The sequence below is a fragment of the Thalassophryne amazonica genome, chromosome 20 (assembly GCF_902500255.1).
Source record: "Thalassophryne amazonica chromosome 20, fThaAma1.1, whole genome shotgun sequence".
NCBI classification, from domain to species: Eukaryota; Metazoa; Chordata; class Actinopteri; order Batrachoidiformes; family Batrachoididae; genus Thalassophryne; species Thalassophryne amazonica.
Window position 1 is genome coordinate 60,951,793 of NC_047122.1, and position 25,633 is coordinate 60,977,425.

Sequence of the window (25,633 nt, forward strand, 5' to 3'; positions counted from 1 at the left end):
GGGGTCATCCAAGAAACCTAAAACAGTTAGTTTGGTTTAGTCCTGGGGGGGGGGGGGTGGCAGCAAAGGTAGTGGTCGTAGCTCCCCTAGTATGAGTGGTGACACATGCTGGCTGTTATCGCTGTGATGGCACTGAGCCTATTAAACAAAGCAAAACTAACATAAATTTAATTGCAATCCCGGTTCAAGACTGTTTACTCGCCAGGCCTACAAGATAACATGTTGTTAGAATGTACTCTGTCATCTCTTCCAACTATACTTGTGAATTCAAAGCTCAGAATTAAAGCAAACACCTTGGAAGTGTGTCGTTTTGATCCTGTAATGGGCATCTTTCTCTTTGAAGTAAAAGACCAAAGTCCCTCAACAGAACAATGGAATTTTATAATATCAATTTCAGAGATACAGTAAGGAAACACCTCCCTAGTTGGTTTCAGTGCCTCTGTGTTTCTGCTAAGCCACCTCCGCAAAACACCCCCACACACATGGTCACAGATGGACGGAGACAGAATGATAGCTAGATAGCTTTGTGTTAGACAAACAATGCAGGAAAAGTGTCATCTTTGGGCAAAAAGAAAGAGGGAAAAACATCACGGTGGCTCGTCCCGAGAGAACATAGTGATACTACTGCTGAAGTTAAGTGAATTTGTAATTAGCTATATGTTAACAGGGTGAATTGGTCAGGGTTGCTGCGTACAATTTGCTCTCACAGAATTACACATTTAATCAACAATTACATCAAGGTTCTCGATGACTCTCTAGTCTAATTAAGTGAACACTTTGTTCTCCCCAAATTTAACAGGAGGGAAGCAAAAAACTGCTCATTACTTCAGATCATTATTTTGCAAAGACAAGATTTAAAAAAAGTCTGTACATTATTTAAAAATCTAGAGTCGTGTCCATAAATGTAATGTAAGGATTATTATCAATACATAATCACTTCTGCAGCCAGTTTTCTTTAGACAAATGAGTGGATGGATAGATGAACATCTCCGAGTCACTGAGTATGTCTTATACTCTAGTTACACCAGTCACTACAAAAACAAACACAGGTACTGTATGATAAAGCTATCTGGAGAAGGCAGTTCTTAAATACTGACTGTGCAAGAAGATGACGAGTCAGAAAAGGCACCAAATTATCAACAACTCTGAAGGAGTCATAAGCTTCTGTAGCTGTGACTGGAGAAACTGGAGGATAGTGTGAGTTCTGCTTCTTGCATCACCAGTCACAGCTTCATGGTGGCATAGAACACAGAATGTTTATAACACAAGAAAACAGATCAAAGGTAGGCTAGAGTCTACCACGTGCATGCTGCCAACAATGGAGCTGAAATTTCACAGCTTCACAGCTTCTTTTGAAGAAAATCTTTTGCTGTTCCCCTCCACCTTGGAGCTGAGTAACTGTAAAAATAATTATTTGTGTTAAAAATAATCCATATATTTAATTTGTCCTATTACTTATTTGTCTTATTACCCTGTATCTTAAGGACTATAAGTTGCATGTTGTTTTTGTAACTAGTTTGGGAGATCCTATTCCAAAGTGCCATATATTACAAAAATACTGCATTATCATCGAATGCCACAAGGTGGCACCATCTACACACGTGACAAACTGTATACTGAATGAGGTACTGTCAGTCCTTGGCGGAATGCATCATTAAAAAAAGTGTTTGCTGTTGTAGAGAAGACGTGAATTTAATAATTATGCTCTCAAACTGGAAGACCCAGTCCAGTCTCGTTTTTTTTTTTGTGCTCCCATCACAAAATTATTCAAATTTTAGTGACGTTTTTTTTTTTTTAACCTAACCCTACTCCTTCTCCAAACCCTAACCATAACCACCCCGACCCCCCACTTCACTTTTAATTTTGTGCAGCCATCACGGAATGTATTAGAATGAATTTGTGCTGCCATGACGAAAATGAGGCACTTTTCGTAACAATATCAAACAAAACTGTACCAGTATGCTAGCCATATGACAGGGAAAATAAGTGTGTCTTAAGTCTGGACTTGAAAGTCTCCACAGAATCTGACTGTTTTATTGACGCAGGGAGATCATTCCACAGAACAGGGGCACAATAAGAGAAAGTTCTGTGACCCGCAGACTTCTTATTCACCTTAGGGACACAAAGTAGTCCTGCACCCTGAGAACATACGTAAGGTTTAATTAAGTCAGCTAGGTAGGGAGGTGCCAGTCCATGAATAATTCTATAGGTTAGTAGCAGAACCTTAAAATCTGATCTCACTGGGACAGGAAGCCAGTGAAGGGACGCCAAAATGGGTATAATGTGGTCGAACTTTCTGCTTCGTGTCAAAAGTCTGGCTGCAGTATTTTGAACCAATTGGAGACCCCTAATGCTAGACTGTGGTAAACCAGAAAATAGAACATTGCAGTAGTCCAATCTAGAAGAGACATGGATCAGGGTCTCAGCATCAGCCATAGACAGGATAGGACGAATCTTCGCTATATTTCGCAGGTGGAAGAAAGCAGTCCTAGTAATATTTCTAATGTGGAGGCCAAAGGACAATGAAGGATCAAAAATTACCCCAAGGTTCCTCACTTTGTCAGTGTGATGTATGACACACGAGCCAAGGCTGAGTGTTAACTGGTCAAATTGATGCCGATGTCTCACTGGACCAAGAACCATCATTTCAGTCTTATCAGAGTTTAAAAGTAGGAAGTTTCTTGACATCCAACTTCTCACTGCTGCAAGGCAATCTTCTAAGGATTTTATGTGAACGAGATTACCAGCAGTTATCAGCATGTATAACTGAGTATCATCTGCACAGCAGTGAAAGGTAATCCCAAAACGCTGCAATATGTGCCCAAGGGGTGCTATATAAAGGGAGAAAAGCAGAGGCCTAAGACAGACCCCTGTGGAACCACAAATTTCATGTCACTAAGGTTAGAGGTAGTGTTACTGTACAAAACACAGTGAGAATGACTGGTCAAGTATGACGTCAGCCATGCAAGGGCACTCCCAGTAATCCCAAAATGATTTTCCAGCCTATCAAGTAGAATATGATGATCCACTGTATCAAATGAAGCACTGAGATCTAACAGAAACAGAACCGTAGTGGTGTCTGAATCCATTGGAAGCAGAAGATCATTCACCACTTTAGTGAGAGCCGTTTTTGTGGAATGATATTTTCTAAAAGCAGACTGCAGTGGCTCAAAGAGATTATTCTCAGTAAGACAGTCTACGAGCTGCCGTGACACCACTTTTTTCAGAATTTTAGATAAAAATGATAGATTTGATATCGGCCGACAGTTTTTCAATACACTAGGGTCAAGATTAGGTTTCTTAAGTAATGGTTTAATCACTGCAGATTTGAAACGTTTAGGAACAGATCCAGAAGTTAAAGAAAGATTAATAATTTCCAGCACAATCAGCCCAAGAGTGGGCCACAGGTCCTTAAACAGTTTTGTTGGTATAAGATCAAATAAACAGGTTGTGCTTTTTGTTGACATTATGAGTTTTGTCAGCATGCCTAGTGAGATACTATCAAATTCTGTAAATCTAGGTAATACCTCAGTAGTGGCGCCCACATCAATAGCACGGTGTAGTGGCTGGATTAAGGCATGCCGGGATATGTTTGTATATCCCGGCATGTATATATGTTTTGGATATGTATTTTTGTTAATTCCCTTAATTTAAAGCTGAAGATCTACACGACAAGCTCATCTTGATCATTTCATGTCAATGCCACTGTCGGGGTTCATACAGAATTATAAAAAAAAATATATAAATAAATAATAATAATTATGTCACTGTCCAAATACTTATGGACCTGACTGTGTGTGCTCACAGCTGAATAGTGGTATTAAATCTGAATGCAGAGAGAGACCATTCAATAAAAGTCTAGGAAATGTAGTTAATTTAGTCATTTGAGCCTCACTTTCACACACACACACACATACGTACGTACACAAAGTGAACAGGGTGCAAGTTACACACGCAATCAGGACAACATGTGCCCAATCAATGCCAGTGAGAAAAGGCTGGGAGGTTAGTGGATAGTTGTAGCATGCCCTGTGGCATTTGGCTTCTGTTCTAATCAATGATCAATATGGGTCCATCACTCCACAGTGGTATTGTATGTTTGAGTGTGAGAGCAATTTTCACACGCTGTCATTCACTGTGCAAAGCTACAGTTGGAGGTTTAACCGTAGCTGTATGTTCAATCGAAATTATCGTCACAGGTGCCAATTTCAAAACTTCAAGAGATTAAGGACATTACCCAAGGGCCCTTACTGATTTTCCCGTCTGGTTGGGGATTTGAAGAGAGGATACTCTGGTCTCAAAGCCACCACTTAACCACTAGACCATCACCTCCCCTACCAAGACTGATTAACCTATGCTCTGTATTTTACAGGAACAGATTAGTGCTCATTCTGGTACCAATTCACAGTTTTACATAAATAAAACAACGTTCTCCTGAACAGATCACTAAATTAGCTGTAAACTGTGTCTGACTGACACCATCACAAACACCATCAACGTGACCTGTTCTGTGCCATTTTTAGTCAGTGTGATGAATTTCAGTTAGAAAAACATCCCTCTGGTAGACACTTTGACTGAGAATATATGCAGTGAAAGCAGCAGAGAAAGGAAAATAATGAAATCGGGTGAGAATGAGCAGCTTGGGACTCGACAGTGTTCATTAGCGCAACTCATCTGACAGCAAATTACAGGGGTAAGAACAATAAATGGGTGACTTTTCCCCACGTTCGACAACTCTTCCCTTGAAACACACAAATAGATTGTTTGGCTTCTCCTCAAAATGAAGACACTTTATTTCGCTCTATTTCTGCACTTGTAAAAGTCATGCTAGAATTAGAGCTAACTGAAGTTCAGTTTATTATTGCAGACATGTTGCTACGACTGTCGTCAAAAAAAACACGACCCAATTCTGTCAATTAATTGCCAATGTGTCTCTGCAGAATAGTGTTTGAAAAGGGTGCGAGTCACTTTTCTGTAAAAGTCAAGCGATTATTACAAATCCATGTTACAACATACTGCAATATGTCTGCAGTACCTGCAATGGGATTGTGTTACTGAAAGGAAGCTGCATAAAAGCAGTTCCAGCATGTTCAAAGCTTCTATGATGAGCCGGTGTTCCTGTATTACACCATACTGTGTACTGCGTGGTATTACATATATATTTTACAGGCAGAGAGGCACAGTGAGGTGCACAGGCATGCACACATGGTTCACATTTGCATGTGACACACTCACCCAGACTTTTATGCCTTTTTAAATTTAGAGTCTTACAAGATGACCGCATGTATTGTTTTTGAGTTACAATGTTAACAAACTGTAGGAGACAGACTCATTTTCACAACCCGCTATTCATTCATGACCAGAATTTTACTTGGCTTTTGCCAAAGCCTTTGGAATTATTCCACTGTCCAATGCCAACGGCTGGCTGACGTCTCAATGTAGAGTCACCATCGTGATGCCACACCCGTCCTCCTCCCTCCCCGCAGGCTCAGGATCATTTTTTGGATCAGCTAAAGTAATAACAATAATAATAATTACTTTGCTTGCCATTTAAAAAAAAAACTTAATGAGCAATGAAAACAAGGAACTTTTGCCTGCGGTCCTGAATGAAGGTGTCCAATAGTTTACATATTTTAAAATAAAATACTTGATTGTTTTAATGAATTGCAATATGTACAGTATCAGGGAAAGTTTTTGTGATCAATTTTTTTATTATTCAAATTTTTTTTTTTCCAAAAAGGAGAAAGAAAAGTGAAAACATGACAAAACTGAAATTAGATACATTAACAAAAAGTAAGAGTAATCAGCAAGATGAAATAAACATAACCCAATAAATTCAATTAAAATAATCAGCAACTCAAACTAAATCTGAAATCATGAATAAATAAATTAATAAATAACCCCTCCCTCCCTTCCTCCCACTCACCCACCTACCTCAGGGACCTTGACACACAACACAAAGCAGCTTCAGTGACCTTCACTCTAATAAATTCTTCAGTTTCACAAAGAGTGAGTTCCACACTTCAATAGTAGTCTCTTGTGCTCCATGCACTCGGGCTGTACACAGTTCCATGTATACAATGTCCAAATACGTAAGAAGCCAAGCCCGACGTGAAAGAGCATGCGGTGGCTTCCACCTTGTGATGACCAGTTTCTTGGCTGCTGTGAAACCAGCCAGCAGGGCACGGCGATCAGACAGTGACAACAAGGGAATACAGATCATTGAAAATGAATATGACAGGTGATAAAGGAACATTAAGCCCAAACAATTTCCAAAGATTGGAGGCAACCATCGTCCAGAACACAGACACCAAATCATCTGATAGAAGGTTCCAATAGCATTCAGAGAACATAGTTTACAGTGGGGGTCAGAAATGAGCTTTCTTGGTGTCATATAAGTTCTGTGGAGAAAAATTAAAGTGGATCTGCTGGTGATTTGGGTTTCTAGAGGCCAACAATATGCTAGACCAGACTTTCCTCCAATTATAATCTGTGCTAAGATTTAGAATATCAGCCCTCCATGAAGCCTTCAATACCAAGGGTCTATATGCATGTTCAGAAATAAACCAATATATTTTGGAAACTAGGCCTTTTGCGCTTCTGGCACTGCGTAAGATCTAATCTAATGGATGTGGCATGAGAGGAGATGGAATCTTGCAAGCCCTCAAAACAGATCTCAGCTGCAGATAGAAAAAAAAAAGGAAGACATGGGATATCAAACTGGGTACAGAAGTCCTGAAAAGAGTGCAAAGCTTCAACACAAAATATATCTCCCAACGTACTAACTCCCCTCTCCTCCCAGAGGGGATATTGTATGGGACGTCGGCCTATCAGCAGTTTGGGGTTATTAAATATAGGTGAACAAGGATGCCACTCAGAAGGAAACCCACTCATCTTCTCTATAGCCCCCCAAACTGCAATCATCTGGCAAATTATTGGGCCGAATGCTTCTCTGCATTGTGCTAAAGGGACACTGGAGTTCAGGAAGTTTTGAAGGGTATATGGACGTACAAAACTCTCCTCCATGGCACGCCAGGACACTGGAGCGTTAGTCTCAAATCAAGTTGATAATGGTCTGAGAGTAAAGGCCCAGTAATAAAACTTAAAGTTCGGCAGAGATAGTCAACCTGCCAGTTTATTGCGTTGCATTGTAGTGAGCTTTATACAAGGGCGTTCATCCTGCCAGACGGATTTAGTCACTGCGCTCTCAAGTTTGTTCCAGTACTGAGTTGGTGGCGGAAGAGGAAGCATCGAGCTTACAAAATTAACTCTTGGGAGAATATTCATTTTAATTATAGAGACTCAGCTGCGTAGAGAATTGGGAAGTGAAGCCCATCTGTTTAAATCTGAAGTAACTGTATTGAGGGTGTTCTCAAAATTATATCTGGCAGTAATGCTAACTGATGAAAAGATCTCGACGCCCAAATAAGTGAAATGTTTGACCACTGGGATGTTCGCAGGGACAGGTGCACAAGCTATGGCATTGTTCAGGTGCAAAACGGCGGACTTCGGCCAAGTATTCGAGGGATAGACTGGGTCGCATTATCCACATACAATAACAGACCATCAGCATACAATGAAATGTGATATGTTCCACTGATTGAGATTGGAGACAAAAGAGGAGATGATCGAATTGTATGGGCTAGTGGCTTGAGTGAAAGCGCAAACAGCAGAAGGCTTAAGGGGCAGCCCTGCCTGGACCCCCTAGCAATCTCAAAAAGAGCAGAGTAGGTCTTCCCGGTGACAACCATCGCAGTAGGGTTTGAATATAACACCTTAACCATGTTGATAAAAAGAACCAAAACCCATAGCTTCCAGCATCGACCACAAGAAAGGCCATTCCAGTCTATCAAAAGCCTTCATTGCGTCTAGCGATAGAACCGCCACAGGAGAGGCCAGGTTGCGCGCTCCCTCCAAAATATGCAGAAGCCTCCTTATATTGTCAGAAGCTAGTCTACTTTTTATAAAACCTGTCTGGTCACAATGCACCAGCTTCTTCATGTAGCCCTGAAGGCAATGGGCGAGCACTTTAGCATAAATTATGTCTGCATTAAGCAGTGAGAGAGGTCGATAGCTAGCACATTCCACTGGATCCTTGCCCTTTTTCAAAAGCAGGGAGATCAGTGCGATGTTCACATCTCGAGCAAATGAGCCCTCCTGTATTGAGTACTGAATCATATCATAATGTAAGGTACCAAATAAGGGCCAAAAAGCAAGGTAAAACTCCGGGAGAATACCATCCAGAGCTGGCGATATGCCCTTATGCACCTCCCCTAAGGCATGCCTGATCTCCTCCAAGGTGAACATGACATGAGGGCCTTGACACTGTCTGGTGCACGTGCACTACGAGTATGGAGCTCAGTTCAGCAAGCTCAAACTGCAGAGGACACGGACACTTTGTCTTCAACCCTTTTCATTTTTGAGAGATTCTTTCTGTGGTTGGTTCCAGAGGTGTGCTGAGCCTGATGTCTGCGGCAGAGCAAGAGGCTGTTTTTATAACAGGCTGCATGAGCAGGGTTATGTACTGGACAAACCCTCCATGACATCACCCACACGTTTTCTACAGAGACCCCGAAGAGCCAAGAATTGCTGCTCTGGGCATCGTCATGTTTGTAGCGCCTACTCTGCCTACATTATGGCCGATCTACATTTGGATAAAGAGGTGGAGCGTGGACGAGATCCTGCATGACCTGGGCAGGAAGACTGAAGTCCAAACACATGCTCCTCTTTGAGTCTGGACCGAAGCAAAGCTAACAGGCCAACCTTGCTTCAGATGTTTATTAAATCAGATTTTTGGGAACTGTGCTGTAGTTCTCATAATGATTTACTTTGGTGTCAGCATTCAAAATTATGACCTGCTTATTTTCTCAGTAATCATTAACAGGACCCAACGGACCAGGCTAACGATAGCTGCTAAACTAACTTCATTAGAATTCAGCATTAAATAAGATGAGTATTTAAACACTACAGCACAGACATCTTAGATGAGCCGCTCAGACATTTTACCAAAGAAGAAGCCACATTATTACAGATATTTGTAATAAAATGTTCAAAATGCAGACACAGCCCTTCACAATGGCTAGCAGCCACAGTTAGCGGCCTATGACTGGAATCACACTGAGAGTCGCAGCTTGGCTCAGCAAGCTGTCACTCAATGTGACCACTCCCCCTAATTATCTAATTATTCTGTGGGAATGTGCTCATTTCGGGAACCAGCATCAAGCGGCCAGTCAAGAAACTGCAACTTCTTCTTCTGCTGAATAAGCAGCATTTAAGACCATCAAAGCTAACCACTTAATCATAACCAGTTTGGTGATACTGACTATACCAAATCAGGAAAGGAGCTCACGATAAAACGTGCTTGATAACACCGCACATACTCTAGATAAATACTGAACTTCACTGAGAAGATGTGTGAGTACATACGTATATGCAACCTCACAGAGTATCATTTTGTTTTGTGGTTTGCCACAAAGTACACATAGTACCAATTTAGGATACAACATCCACCTAACTATGTGTAATTACACAACTGAGATTAACTGAGATTTTTCATTTTCATGGCCATGAACCTGTATCAACGGATGACGACTGTTTTGATTATTTGTTAGCTTTTTTGGGGGGGTGGGGGTCCTCCTATGGCAATTATGGCATACGTCTGCATAAACATAATTAAACTGTCACATGCACATGCACACACACACACACACACACACATGCACACACACGAGAGAGATTCATGATGATTTTATAGCTACGGCTTGAGCAGAAGTCCATTTGGAAGAGATCTTGACAGCAGATAAAGCTTAATTATTGAAACGGCATCCAACTTGGAATTTATTTTTCAGATGTTGAATTTGGAGAACTGCTTTCTCTCTCTCTCACTGTGTATCGAGGACGCAGCAGCAGGACTGAACTGTGAGAAACGTCTAACGGGTTACTTTGCACAGGGGACAAATACGATCTGCCTGTTAGGAAAATCAGCTGAAAATTGGAATTAGCGTGCAACCTGCATGATTAACTACTCAAAGAAAGGGTCACGGCTGTGAGAGAGCCTTGTTTTTTTGTATTTACTTTATTGTTTTAAGATAAACACGTTTATGTACAGATTTTTTTTCTTTTTTACTGGTTTATGCAGCTCATCAATGGTCATAATAGCTTTTGTTGTATAGAAGAGTAATGCTGACTGAGGCTTTGAGTAACAGTGTGCCCACGTTTTTGAAAGTGTCATTTTAACAACATGGCAATGCCTGCAATATTCCAATACAGAGGTGCTGAGTGCCAAGACAGCCAACTGCTTGGGACTCCAGACCACTTGGGGGCCCCCCAGAGTTGACAAACTTTAACATACAGCCACAGTCACCTGTCGATTATCTAGTTTCAACAAATACTTGGGGGAACAGCAAACTCAAATGGGTGATCCGTCATAAGAGAACTTTTTTATTTACCTTACATGTTTTTAGTTTTTTGTTTTACACTAATACTATTTTGCTGCTATTACTGGAGCATTTAATGGTTAATATGCCAAAAAATAAATAATAAAAAAATGCTAGAGGTAACAACATGATAATGATAAAAAACCTTGGAATTTTTGCCTAGAAATCACCACTGTTCCAATATTTTTGTCAGAAAAGGCTTTGTGGCAAGAATTCACCGTTCTCCTTTTGTTCAAATTTTAACAAGCCAGTTCTGCACTGTTTCAACAATAGATTGTTGCATACTATGCAACAGTATTTTGACCATTTTAAACAAATATATGCAAAATAATTCATTGCTTTCCTATTGAACAAGTAAAAATTATGTTGAGATGAATGCAGCTGAAGTGGACACACAGAGACCTGCAATGATGTTCAAAAAATCTTATTTGGCTGTTTTTTGTTTTTATAACATGGGACAGTATGCAATTTGTCTGCCAAAATAGAGAAGCAGCTTTCTTTGCTCACCTCAAATTCAAACTTGGAGCTGCCAAAGTTGGTCCTCTGTTTCTGCCAGAAGTTGTCCGGTTTGATGATGAGGGCGATGTGGATGCAGGACGGAAAGGACTCCTGCAGGATCTTCAGCAGAGGCTTGATGCTGTCCCACTTGGAGCCGCGCATGTCCACAATGACCGTGAAGCCATGTTTGCACACCTCCTCGCTGAGGTGGAGGGAGCACGGCGCGGAGTGGGGGTGCGGGAAAAAAAGTCGGACAGAGAGATTGGAGAGAACGTAATCCAGAAGAAACAGATGACAGGCGTGGGAAAAGGATGAGAGGGGGATTAACAGCAAGGCAGAAAAGAGGAGAAATAGAAAGTGATGGAGAGGAAACGGGGAGGAAAATCAAAACAAACTGTGAAATGACGCATTGTCAAAATGGTAGGAAGCCTACGCAGCGAGCACACAGCCACCCACACAGCCACTCACACACAGAGACCTGTGACAAATGTGTGCATAAAAAAAAAAAATACAAATCAGCACATTTGTGCATCAGCAACCTCTTCTCCCAGCGGTAGTCTGTGCTGGACGACATCATCACTGCATACATCTACATACATTTCTTGTGCCTACACGAAGAAACCAAATATATATATATATATATATATATATATATATATATATATATATATATTTTTTTTTTTTTTTTTTTTTTTTTTTTTTTCTTTTTCCACTCGCTCCTTCACTTTGCATTTTTGTTCTGCAAATTTTGATTTCTTTTCTGTTTATCTCCTTACACCTTCTACAAAATATCACCGTTATCGGACTATCAAAGCTTCTACTTGAATATCGATCTGGCATCTCTCAACACCTGTCAGGTGGTCCTCTTCCAAAACAGATGCCAATTAAGTCTCCAGAAACCACACGATGACAAGATTTTACACAAACGACCAAAGCGCAACATGAAAATACGCCTGATTATGACAACCTAATGCACATAAATTCAACAAAGACTGTTTGCTTTACACTGAATTTGTCATTAAACAAGTGTGAGGTGATCTGCTGTGAGGAGGTGATAGGCTGGAAAATAAGACGACGATGAGAGCAGAAGCAGAGGAGGGATGGATTAAGACAGATGGAGGGAGGAGACGAGTGCCAGTGGAGACAGCAAGAGAGAGAGATGAGTGAATAGAGATGTGGAGAGGAGGGATGGTTTACCTGGGAGGTGAGGAACGACTCGACCGCCGTTACTGCTGCTGCTGCACTGCCTCAGTTAATGCGACACTGTTTTGCTATCGCGCACACACACGCGCCCCCTCACACATGCGCTTTCCATCCCTGTCAGTTTTAATCCCTCCTTGATGCTCCCACTCTGCTGCTTTCTCTCTGATGATCTCTCCTCCCCTCATTTGCTCAGGCTCTCCACTTTCTCTCTCTCTCTATCTCTCCCGCATCTCTTCAGCTGACTTCTGGCAGTAAATAAACAGCGGTACCTAAATGCTCGTGAATTATTTGTCTCTTTCTCTCTCTCTCCTCTTCAGTTCTCTCCCTGAGGGGATTCTCTTGTGCTCACGTGTTTGCCTGCAGAGCCTCATCCCCTTGCTTCTGGGCATTTAGTGCTGCTTCGTCAAAAATCACTCATAACACGTACATGTACACAGCAAAGCAAAACAAATCTCGGGGATGTGTAACCTGGGGATGCCGGCGAGGTAGGCGATCAGTCTCCTCAGGTCGTCCTGTCGTATTCTGTCATGGTTACTGCGTGAGGGAAATGTTAAGACTGGGCCGCCGCGCTTGTCTCTACCACCTGACGCAACACAGAAAGAAGGAATAAAGATTGATTAACACCACATCCAAATATATCTATATACTAAGAGACAATTGTGACCTCAGAATGTCACCAAATTTTGGACACATATATTTCTGACATACATGAAGTGACACAGGGTCTTGAGCACTTTGTTAGTAGTAGTAGTAGTACTACTATATATATATATATATATATATATATATATATATATATAAATTGTTATTAGTAATGAACGCCTGGTTTTTCAGCACACAAGTCTCACCAGTGTACATGTCGCAGGACCTCCAAACTAAAAAAGAAAAACCCTGCAGAAAATACTACAGGAAATATGGTGACTGTATAGACGCTTGTGGGGGCTTCCCTGCTGGTGGGAGATACTTTTTCCAATTCTCTTCACTTTAAAGAGTAACTCTGAAATTTTTCAGCAATTATTATAGTTAATCTGAGGTTGCAGTGGTTAATCAATTGTTAATTGACTGTTAAATTAATTGCCAGCAATCTTGATAAGCTTAACTGTTTTGAGTCGTTGTCTTTTAAATAGCCAAATTTTCTAATTAAGGCTTCTAAAATGTGGATTTTTTTTTTACATATTTCTTTATGGCTCTCTGTCAGCGAATTGAATATCTCTTAGTTGTGGACAAAACAAGATATTTGAGGGTGTCACCTTGGGCTTTGGAAAACACAGATCGACATTTTATTTTTACCATTTTCTGTCATTTTAAGGAACAAATAATGAATGAATTAATTGAGAAGATTAATCAACAGATTAATCTATAGTGAACATTACCGTTAGTTTGCAGTCCAGCTTTAATTATGAGAATGCCTTAATTCTGTATGTTTATTACAATATTAGTCAAATTTAGTGAGTCTGTTCCAGACGGCCTATAAACGCAGAGAGCGGTCCAGCTCACATGGGAACTTGTAAAGTTGGGCTGACTACATAAATGAGTGAGTTCATTCGAGTTGCCCGGGCGCCTGTAAAAATCAAATGCTCACGTGGCAAACAGGCAAACACAAAAGAGCAAGAACACGGCTGATTTATTAACGGCCTAGATTTGAGATAACATGCTTAACTCATTCACCCTCCTTTTTGCTGGGGTTCCCTCCTCGACCAAAGCCAATTACTCCTCCAGCGACTACTACAGTGAGGGGTAGCTGACAGTAAGTCATCTCCATGGCAACGCTGCCGCTCTCCCCTCTCAGTTTATGAGTATGTGTTTGCGTCATCATCCTCATCAGTGTATTTTTTTGTTTTTTTGCGTATGACCTTTAGTGCAAACACAAGGAGACCAAAATGGAGTGTGTGCACAATAGCTGCCAATGCACACTAATTAACACACATTTCACTGTGTTATTCCACCGGGAGCTGCTGAGATCTATGTGAAGGTTTACCCAAAGGTATTTGCATGTGCACGGAAATGTGACAGTACACATGCAATAGCTATGCAACTCTACTGTGTGCTGCACAAATAATCCGGGTTGAACATTCTTGGCAGTCTGTGTCTTTAGCTTGGCCTCCTGTGAGTCCTCGCTGGCACTGCTCTCTGTGTGTTTGTCACTGTGTTTGTGTAATTAATCATGTTGCAGGGACAAAAATCTGCTTCTATAGTCACATTATGGGGGTACAGAGGGTATTTTAGTTAGGCAGGTGGAATCGTTCAAAGATTGATAAAACACAAACTGTTGTGAAAGTGTAGGTACACGGACCCACAACAGGGGGCGCAATGAACGGACAATGGAGAAAGGTGAATAACAAGTTTTACTGTTGTGAAAAGAGCACAACCAATACAACAATTAATAATTTGGAGTTTGAAGCCGAAATCTGCTGGTGTCGTGTGGGCAGGCTCGAAGGTAGGAGGCGTCCGTCCTAGTCGAACCGGAACCACCCAGATTTCCTCTGCCACCGAACCCCAGAAGTACTGGAACCGCCAAGTCCCGAATTCCCAGGTGGCCACTGCCTCCGCTCGTCGGATCCGGTACTGCTGGCGGGAAAGAGCACAAACACACAGGTATGGGTGCGACAGCACCCAGTAGACAGAGAGGGGAGAAGCCGCCTCCACCTCTTGTTACAATGAAGCAGGAAAGGTGAGTACTTATCCAAGCAAGTAGCTTTCTGTAGTCAGCTGTCCTGAAAAGGTTTACCAAGGTTTATCAGAGTCTTCAATATGAGCTTGCAGAGAAGGTTACCTTAATCTCAAGGCGATATCTCGGCACTGAGGTGGAGACGCTGTCCTGCTGATATACCTCCGTCCTGAGTGCAGTCAGCTGTGTCCAGTAATGGGTGACAGCTGTCACCCTGGCAGCCTTCGTCGGCGGCAGCGCCCTCTGGTGCCTGGAGCCCGCACTCCAGGCAGGGCGCCCTCTGGTGGTGGTGGGCCAGCAGTACCTCCTCTTCAGCGGCCCACACAACAGGACCCCCCCCTCAACGGGCGCCTCCTGGCGCACGACCGGGCTTGTCCGGATGGCGTCGGTAGAAGTCGGCCAGGAGGGCCGGGTCCAGGATGAAGCCCTTCTTCACCCAGGAGCGCTCCTCGGGGCCGTACCCCTCCCAGTCCACCAGGTACTGAAAACCCCGGCCCATTCGACGGACATCGAGGAGCCGGCGCACGGTCCAAGCCGGTTCCCCGTCGATGATCCGGGCAGGAGGTGGTGCTGGACCCGGGGTGCAGAGGGGTGAGGTGTGATGGGCTTTTATCCGGGAGACGTGAAACACTGGGTGAATCCGCAGTGAGGCCGGAAGCTGAAGCCTCACTGCGGCGGGATTGATGACTTTGAGGACCTTGAAGGGACCGATGTATCGTTCTTGGAGCTTGGGGGAGTCCACTTGAAGGGGAATGTCCTTGGTGGACAACCACACTTCCTGCCCAGGACGATACGTGGGGGCCGGGGCCCGCCGCCGGTCTGCATGTTTCTTCGCCCTCGTCCGGGCCTTCAACAAAGCAGAGCGGGCAGCACGCCACACCCGACGGCACTTCCGTAGGTGGGCCTGGACCGAGGGCACACCGACCTCTCCCTCGACCACCGGAAACAAGGGGGGCTGATACCCCAAGCACACCTCAAACGGGGAGAGGCCGGTGGCTGATGACACTTGGCTGTTGTGGGCGTACTCGATCCAGGCCAGGTGGGTACTCCAGGCCGTCGGGTGCGCGGCTGTCACACAGCGTAGTGTCTGCTCCAATTCTTGGTTGGCCCGCTCTGCTTGCCCGTTGGTCTGGGGGTGGTACCCGGACGAAAGGCTGACCGAGGCCCCCAGTTCCCGGCAGAAGCTCCTCCAGACATGTGAGGTGAACTGGGGACCGCGATCGGAGACGATGTCTGATGGTATGCCATGCAGACGGACGACGTGGTGGACCAGGAGGTCCGCTGTCTCCTGGGCCGTAGGGAGCTTCGGGAGGGCCACGAAGTGGGCCGCCTTGGAGAAACGGTCCACTATCGTGAAGACGACGGTGTTTCCCTGGGACGGCGGGAGACCCGTGACGAAGTCCAGGCCGATGTGGGACCAGGGGCGATGAGGCACGGGCAGTGGCTGTAGCTGCCCTGAGGTCTTCTGGTGATTGGCCTTGCCCCTGGCGCAGGTGGTACAAGCCTGGACGTAGTCCCGGACGTCGGTCTCCAGGGATGCCCACCCGAAGCGTTGCCGGACGACTGCCACGGTCCTTCGCACCCCTGGGTGACAGGAGAGCTTAGAACCGTGACAGAAGTCTAGGACTGCGGCCCTGGCCTCTGGTGGGACGTATAGTTTGTTCTTTGGTCCGTTTCCGGGGTCCGGGACACGGGTCAGGGCCTCCCGGACGGTCTTCTCCACGTCCCAGGTGAGGGCGGCCACGATAGCGGACTCCGGGATGATGGGATCCGGGGGATCCGACGGTTCCGTTCTGACCTCCTCTTCGTGCACCCGGGACAATGCATCCGATCGCTGGTTCTTGGTCCCGGGGCGGTAGGTAATCCGGAAGTCAAAACGGCCAAAGAACAATGACCAGCGGGCTTGCCTGGGGTTCAGACGCTTAGCGGTCCTGATGTACTCCAGGTTCCGATGGTCAGTGAAAACCGTGAATGGCACGGCTGTTCCCTCCAACAGATGTCTCCACTCTTCGAGGGCCTCTTTCACAGCAAGGAGTTCCCGATTGCCGACGTCATAGTTCCGTTCAGCGGGGGTCAACCTGCGAGAAAAATAGGCACACGGGTGAAGGACCTTATCGGTCTTCCCGCTCTGGGAGAGCACCGCTCCTATCCCTGAGTCCGAGGCATCCACTTCAACCACTAACTGGCGGCTAGGATCGGGCTGCACCAGAACTGGTGCAGACGAGAAGCGCCGTTTCAACTCCTTGAACGCGGCCTCGCACCGGTCCGACCAGGTGAAGGGAACTTTTGGAGAGGTCAGGGCTGTCAGGGGGCTAACTACCTGACTGTAGCCCTTAATGAACCTCCTGTAAAAATTCGCAAAGCCGAGGAACTGTTGCAGCTTCCTACGGCTAGTGGGTTGGGGCCAATCTCTCACCGCCGCAACCTTGGCCGGATCCGGGGCGACGGAGTTAGAGGAGATGATAAACCCCAGGAAGGACAAAGAAGTGCGGTGGAACTCACATTTCTCGCCCTTCACAAACAGACGGTTCTCCAACAACCGCTGCAGGACCTGACGGACATGCCGGACATGAGTCTCAGGATCCGGGGAAAAGATGAGTATATCGTCTAGATATACGAAGACAAACCGGTGCAGGAAGTCCCGCAAGACATCGTTTACCAACGCTTGGAAGGTCGCGGGAGCATTAGTGAGACCGAACGGCATGACCAGGTACTCAAAATGACCTAAGGGGGTGTTGAATGCCGTCTTCCATTCGTCTCCCTTCCGAATCCGAACCAAATGATACGCATTCCTAAGATCCAGCTTGGTGAACATCTTGGCTCCATGCAGGGGGGTGAACACCGAATCTAACAAGGGCAACGGGTATCGATTGCGAACCGTGATCTCGTTCAACCCCCTATAATCAATGCATGGACGAAGCCCGCCATCCTTTTTACCCACAAAAAAGAAACCTGCGCCCATCGGTGAGGTGGAATTCCAGATCAACCCGGCAGCTAATGAGTCCCGGATGTAGGTCTCCATGGATTCGCGTTCCGGCCGTGAGAGGTTGTACAGCCTACTGGACGGAAACTCACTGCCTGGAACCAAATCAATGGCACAATCATACGGGCGGTGGGGAGGTAGCGTGAGGGCCAGATCCTTGCTGAACACGTCAGCGAGGTCATGGTACTCCGCTGGCACCGCCTTCAGATTGGGCGGGACTCGGACCTCCTCCTTAGCTTGGGAGCCAGGAGGAACCGAGGAACCGAGACACTCCCGATGGCAGGTTTCGCTCCACTGTACCACTACCCCGGACGGCCAATCAATCCGGGGATTGTGCTTCAGCATCCATGGAAACCCTAAAACCACACGGGAGGTGGCCTGAGTCACGAAGAACTCGATCACCTCCCGGTGGTTACCTGACACCACCAGAGTTACTGGAGGTGTCTTGTGCGTGATTGGTGGGAGTAGGGAGCCATCTAGTGTAGCAATGTGGGTGTGTCCCACGTGCATGTTTTGGCCCACCCCTGGCCCAGTCTCTAGGGGCGGGCGTTGGAGTTTAACCGCTCGGGGCAGTCGTTTGCCATATGCTCACTCGAGCCACAAACATAACAAGCTCCGTGGGCCCGCCTCCTTTGTGCTCCAGGTGCCCTAAATGTTGCCCTGCTCGTGTCCATAGCTTCGTCAGCAGGGGGAGCCGTAAGCGCACGGAGCGCCGGAACAGAGGAGCGTGGGGACGGCGGAACTCGACCGGACCCGGAAGGGAGAGGGACGACCCGTGCCTGGCCACGCCCTTCGCCTCGCTCCCGGCGACGTTCTTCTAACCGGTTGTCAAGCCGTATGACCAGATCAATGAGCCCATCTAAATCCCGCGGTTCGTCTTTAGCCACCAGGTGCTCTTTTAGGACCAGAGACAATCCATTTACAAAGGCAGCGCGGAGGGCAGTGCTATTCCAGCCGGATCTCGCTGCCGCGATGCGGAAGGCGACTGCATAGGCAGCTGCGCTCCGACGTCCCTGTCGTATGGACAGTAATGCGGTTGAAGCGGACTCTCCTCTGTTGGGATGATCGAACACCGTTCTGAGCTCCCGTACAAACCCGGCGTATGACTGAAGGAGCCGTGAGTTCTGCTCCCAGAGCGCTGTAGCCCAAGCGCGTGCCTCCCCGCGAAGCAGATTTATCACATAAGCTACCCTGCTAGCATCAGCTGCGTACATCACGGGACGCTGAGCGAAGACGAGCGAACATTGCATAAGGAAGTCCGCGCACGTCTCCACACAGCCGTCGTACGGTTCTGGAGGGCTTATGTATGCTTCTGGGGACGGAGGAAGGGACCGTTGAACGACCAGTGGAACGTCATTCTCACACGCAGGGTCCTCGGGAGGGAGAGCCGCAGCGGCGCCCGGAGGGCGCGCTTCCACTTGTGCGGCGAGAGCCTCCACCCTGCGGTTTAGGAGAACGTGCTGCTCGGTCATGAAATCGATCCGAGTGGTGAAAGCGGTGAGGATCCGCTGCAACTCACCGACTACCCCTCCCGAAGCCGCCGCTGCGCCCTGTTCTTCCATTGGCCGTTCAACAGCCGGTTGACGCCCCTCGGGATCCATGACGCTGGCCGAGATATCCTGTTGTGAAAGTGTAGGTACACGGACCCACAACAGGGGGCGCAATGAACGGACAATGGAGAAAGGTGAATAACAAGTTTTACTGTTGTGAAAAGAGCACAACCAATACAACAATTAATAATTTGGAGTTTGAAGCCGAAATCTGCTGGTGTCGTGTGGGCAGGCTCGAAGGTAGGAGGCGTCCGTCCTAGTCGAACCGGAACCACCCAGATTTCCTCTGCCACCGAACCCCAGAAGTACTGGAACCGCCAAGTCCCGAATTCCCAGGTGGCCACTGCCTCCGCTCGTCGGATCCGGTACTGCTGGCGGGAAAGAGCACAAACACACAGGTATGGGTGCGACAGCACCCAGTAGACAGAGAGGGGAGAAGCCGCCTCCACCTCTTGTTACAATGAAGCAGGAAAGGTGAGTACTTATCCAAGCAAGTAGCTTTCTGTAGTCAGCTGTCCTGAAAAGGTTTACCAAGGTTTATCAGAGTCTTCAATATGAGCTTGCAGAGAAGGTTACCTTAATCTCAAGGCGATATCTCGGCACTGAGGTGGAGACGCTGTCCTGCTGATATACCTCCGTCCTGAGTGCAGTCAGCTGTGTCCAGTAATGGGTGACAGCTGTCACCCTGGCAGCCTTCGTCGGCGGCAGCGCCCTCTGGTGCCTGGAGCCCGCACTCCAGGCAGGGCGCCCTCTGGTGGTGGTGGGCCAGCAGTACCTCCTCTTCAGCGGCCCACACAACACAAACGCTGTTTTGCATATTAACAGGCAATAAACAAAAGCTGTTGAGTGTTTTTCTGCCATAATGGCACATTTCCATAGTAACAGCACACAACTCCAGCTGACTAAGCTACAACAGATTGTGACATACGTCACCTACCTGGCTCATTTAGCTTTGTGCTAAATGCTTCCCAAGCGCCTCAGCTTTATTAGTATCTCAAAAATCTTTTCTTGTGACACAAAATAGGATGCAACTGCACACAATTGCATATTTTTTATACATGAAATGAAGACGGTAACTTCCACTCTTGACCACTGACTGAAACTGAAAAAAAAAAAAAATCTGTAATATGAAATTGTGCCATCCACTGCTGGAGGAATACCGCGATGCAGCTAATGCATGCTGTTAAGCTCTTGGTAGCTGCGACCAGCCGGGATTTATCTAAAATGTTAGAACATAGCAGGGCTGCCATGCTTTAATTTTTGGCCGCCATGCTTGCAGACTGTAATGTGCAGCCACATAACGCACCAGGGAGTACCTGCTTGATAACACCCAAAGGCCAACACGGCTCGTACTTTATTAACAAGGCAGGAATGTTGTGCAGCTTGTGTAGTACACAGCTAAAAAAAAAACTTTGTAAATCCAGAGGTTAATGCATGTGCTTGGCTGGATGAATTCCAAGGACTTCACATCATATGGAGACTCGTATTTCTCTACAAAAATATTACGGTGACTTAAATTATGAACAGAAAGTCTATGAATTACAAGAAGTATAGTGACTTCTTTCAGTTTCTCCACTATTTTTTTCTAAATGGGTTCGCCACAGCAGATCCACTATGGATCTGTATGTTGATTTGGCACAGGTTTTACAATGGAGGCTCTTCCTGATTCAACTCCACATTCCATGAAGAATGCGCACGGCTGAACTTGGAAGGAAGTGTACTGACCAGCTGGACACCATGCTGCTAAATACAATAAGTATAATGTATCATAACGTTTTGCACATTTTAAATCTATGAAGTTAAAAAGTAGCAAAAGCGGGTGACACATACAAACACTTCATTCAGCAGATGTCATCTGTTGTAGCAATGCTGTTCACAACAAAGTTATTAGATATGTGCAAAAAGCTTACTGCTACTGACCATTTTACCCACAAAACCCAAAAACAGTAGTAATCCAAGATTCATTTTATTTTAGATTTGGTTATTTCTGTGGCTCATTGTCTTTGTTGTCTTTTGGTTTATTTAACTGGAACAGATACAAACAAATACAGACAAAACATGGACAAACTGAAAGCTATTGACCTTCTGAATGAGATTTTTAGATTTTGTCAGATCCCATGACAAAACTGTAGAAAACTATAAGACCAAGTCAGTAAATCATAAACTTCAACAGCACATTTTGGTTTCAAATATTAGACTTTTTGTGCTTTGTGTAGGATATGTTCTAAAATTAATTTGGAGCTTGTATTCAAATGAAGTGCTATTAAATCTATTGGTGATATCAAAGAAAATGGTAAATCATTCTATGGCTACTATAAATCACCATCATGCGCTATTCTCATCTGTCATTGTACCTGATAAAAAAGCAACTTTTTCTTTGAGGATGGGAAGCACCTCCATTGCTCTCATCTCTTCATTTCTCTTGAAACCTAAACGGAGGGAAAAGGAAAAAGGTAAATTTTGAAATTTAACATACAAAGACAATTCTTAAGATAATAGAAAGCCATGTAACTTTTCACTCTCTTCTTTCCCTGTTAATCAGTCATGACTTTTGTTTAATTTTGGGAACACGGGGTCGGAGGGATGTTACAGTTCATTTGCAATCTGAGGTAAAGAAAACAAATTCACAGAGGAGACAACAAGGGAAACTAACAGTAAGCCAATGAGGAGATAAGGGAAATAAACTAAAGTTGGGCGACAGTAATACTTGAACAAAATTTATGACATTTCCACAAAATTTGCTTTACCGTGTATTGAACATGATACAGATTCCTCTGTCCAATATACAGCCAGTACCTTAAATAAAATGTATCACTTATGGACACCATTAGACATCCCAAATGTTGGCATCTTGGATGAGTTTAAATCTGAGCATGAGTTCAATCTCATCGACATCCTCTACAAACCGGCCACTTTAGTGAAGAGTATTGATTATTATGTCCAAGATAACTTGGAAAAAAAAAATTCTGATTTTGCCTGAATTTTAGTAGGATATCCCAAATGAGTCTATCTCAGTTTGAATTTCATGATCAGTTTCTCAAAGACCTTCCAGCAGAGGAACTCTGTGAGCCAGAGGTGGTTCTGTGGGATATTTCATCTCCATATACTATAAACCTTCCGGCTTTAACTTCTGAAAGCAGAACCGGCGATATTCTATTCACTCAAATCACAAGGTGGTCATGTGGTTCAGTCAGCAAAATAGGTGATTGTTTTAATTTCCAAATACAGTATCGGAACACAAAATACATGCTTTAGTGAATATCACATAATTTATTTACCAAGGTGATTAAGTCAAGACTAAACCTTAGTATAAATTTCCAGCAGGGAATGCTTGGCGCACAAATGTGAAATTGTTTGTCTTAAGGGTGAGTCTTACGTTTTTTTTTTCCTCTGGCAACAATATCTAGTCACTTGACAAAAGTCTTGACCTTTTCTTAACACTGGGTTATTCATGAGAAAAACACAAAGGCATAAAATGGGATTTGGAATAAATTAAAGATGAATGAGAAATAACAAGAAAAGCTTATGACAACAACCGGAACAATAAGCTGTCACCCCATAAATGTCAAGCTGGCCGTGCCAAAGACCCTCCTGCTGAGCAGCCAGATGAGAGATGGAATGACTGACAGGAGAGCCTGGGTCAGTCAAAATCTGTTCAAATGACTCCTATATGTATATAGGTTCAAAATCGGTTCAAATCCCAGGGCCCTTGGACAAGGTCCTTAATCCCCTAATTCAGGGGTGCCCAAGTTCAGTCCTTGAAATCTACCTTCCTAACACTCTTAGTTGTCTCCCTGCTCTAACACACCTGAATCCAATGAAAGGCCCGTTAAAAGCCTGCTAACAAGTCTTTCATTGGATTCAGTGTGTTGGAACAGGGAGATAACTAAGAGTGTCAGGAAGGTAGAGCTCGAGGGCCGAACTTGGGCACCCCTGCCCTAGTTGCTCACGGTGTGTAGTGAGCGCCTTGTATGGCAGCACCCTCACATCGGGGTGAATGTGAGGCATTATTTGTAAAGTGCTTTGAGCGTCTGATGCAGATGGAAAAGCGCTATATAAATGCAGTCCATTTACTACTGAATATCTGCTGTGTTCGAGTCCCAGTCTTACTACTTGTCTGTGGCCTTAGACAAGACAACTGCCTTGTCTCAGTCCCCTTAGTCATAAATGGGTATCTTGGCTGGGGAAGTAACCTGCTACAGACTGGCATCCCATCCACAGAAGAAGTAGACGTTCATCCTCTTCATGCCAAGGTATCCGGCACAAATTAGTATCAGGGGCCTGTATCTGACTGATGTCTCACTTTGTTCTAAAATAATGTTAAAGACATTGTTCTTTGAGATTTTACAAAGTAGACAGTTAATCAATTACCACAAAAATAGACCTATGCTTAGGAAATTAAAGAAACCAACACACATAGGCTAATTGAAAGCTACATGTAACGTGAACCACACCTGCTCCTAATTTCTGTCACTCACGTGATGATGACCTCATTTCTCAGAACAAGCCCAAACATGTGCAGCAAGCCGCAAGTCTATGGGATCTTAAGCCCCATAAAAAAAAAAAGATCATCCCCACCCACATAGTGAAATCGGCCGGCATCATTTTTTTTTAATTTTGATGAATTTCATTGAGGCGGAACAGCTGGTGCAAGAACCAGCACATCCGTTAGGTGGCGAGTATGCTTTGGCCAAAGATGGCCGAAGTTTACCGAGCCCGGAACTTGTCACTGGTTGTCACTGACAACCACACACATGAGGATGTTTGCCGATAAGGCCAAGAAGCTGAAGCCATGGTACGGGGTGAGCGTTCCCTCCGAGGCAAACATGAGTGACATTTACAGCCAGTATGCATGTGTTATGCTGGACAATGGAGGTGGCTTGGACGTTAAGTACAACGATTACAAGGTGAGTTTTCCCTCGTCCTTGAGAATGAACTGAACTTAGTGCCATAAACTTATGATAACTCATATTACAAGGGGAAGTTTCATTTCCCAACTTCAAAATTTTACTGTGTTGTTCTCTGTTTCTAAAAAAAATAAAAAAAAATTCCACCCTCCCTCATCACTTTTTTCAGATGTCAAGGATAATAAACTATTTTTTTTAATGTGTTGTGAAAGTGTACACTGCATCAGAAAATCCGCGCACGTCTCCACACAGCCTCCGTACGGCTCTGGAGGGCTTATGTATGATTCTGGGGACGGAGGAAGGGACCGTTGAACGACCAGGGGAACGTCACTTTCACGCGCAGGGTCCTCGAGAGGGAGAGCCGCAGCGGCGCCCGAAGGGCGCGCCTCCACTTGTGCGGTGAGAGCCTCCACCCTGCGGTTTAGGAGAACGTGCTGCTCGGTCATTAAATCGATCCGAGAGGTGAAAGCGGTGAGGATCCGCTGCAACTCACCGATTACCCCTCCCGAAGCCTCCGACGCGCCTTGGTCTTCCATTGGCCGTTCAACAGCCGGTTGACGCCCCTCGGGGTCCATGACGCTGGCCGAGATATCCTGTTGTGAAAGTGTAGGAACACGGACCCACAACAGGGGGCGCAATGAACGGACAATGGAGGAAGGTGAATAACAAGGTTTACTATTGTGAAACGAGCACAATAAATACAACAATCACAATTTGGGGTCGAATCCGCTGGTGTCGTGTGGGCAGGCTCGAAGGTAGGAGACGTCCGTCTCAGTCGAACCGGAACCACCCAGATCTCCTCTGCCACCGAACCCTGGAAATACTGGAACCGCCAAGTCCCGAATTCCCAGGTGGCCACTGCCTCCGCTCGTCGGATCCGGTACTGCTGGCGGGAGAGAGCAACAACACACAGGTGTGGATGCGACCGTACCCAGTAACGGAGAGGGGAGAAGCCGCCTCCACCTCTTGTCAATGTACAGCAGGAAGGTGAGTACTTATCCAAGCAATGAAGCTACCAGTAGTCAACAGTCCTGAAAAGGTTTAACAAGTTTAGCTGGTTGTTCAGAATGTAAATGCAGAGAATATTACCTCAGTCTTAGGCGATATCTCGGCACTGAGGTGGAGACGCCGTCCTCCTGATATACCTCTGTGCTGAGTGGAACAGCTGTGTCTGGTGATGGGTGACAGCTGTCACCCAGGCTACTCCCATAAGGCGGCAGCGCCCTCTGGTGCCTGGAGCCCGCACTCCAGGCAGGGCGCCCTCTGGTGGTGGTGGGCCAGCAGTACCTCCTCTTCAGCGGCCCACACAACAGGACCCCCCCCTCAACGGGCGCCTCCTGGTGCACGACCGGGCTTGTCCGGATGGCGACGGTAGAAGTCGGCCAGGA

General features: G+C 45.5%; 1 protein-coding gene across 1 annotated transcript in view; it reads right to left on the reverse strand.

Moving 5' to 3' along the window:
- Positions 1-25,633, reverse strand: part of LOC117501582 (triple functional domain protein-like) — a 218,478-nt gene that overhangs the window by 71,185 nt on the left and 121,660 nt on the right. The window contains 3 exon segments of the mRNA XM_034160494.1: positions 10,944-11,136; positions 12,606-12,720; positions 21,693-21,767. Of these exon segments, the coding sequence (XP_034016385.1) occupies positions 10,944-11,136; positions 12,606-12,720; positions 21,693-21,767 (383 nt within the window).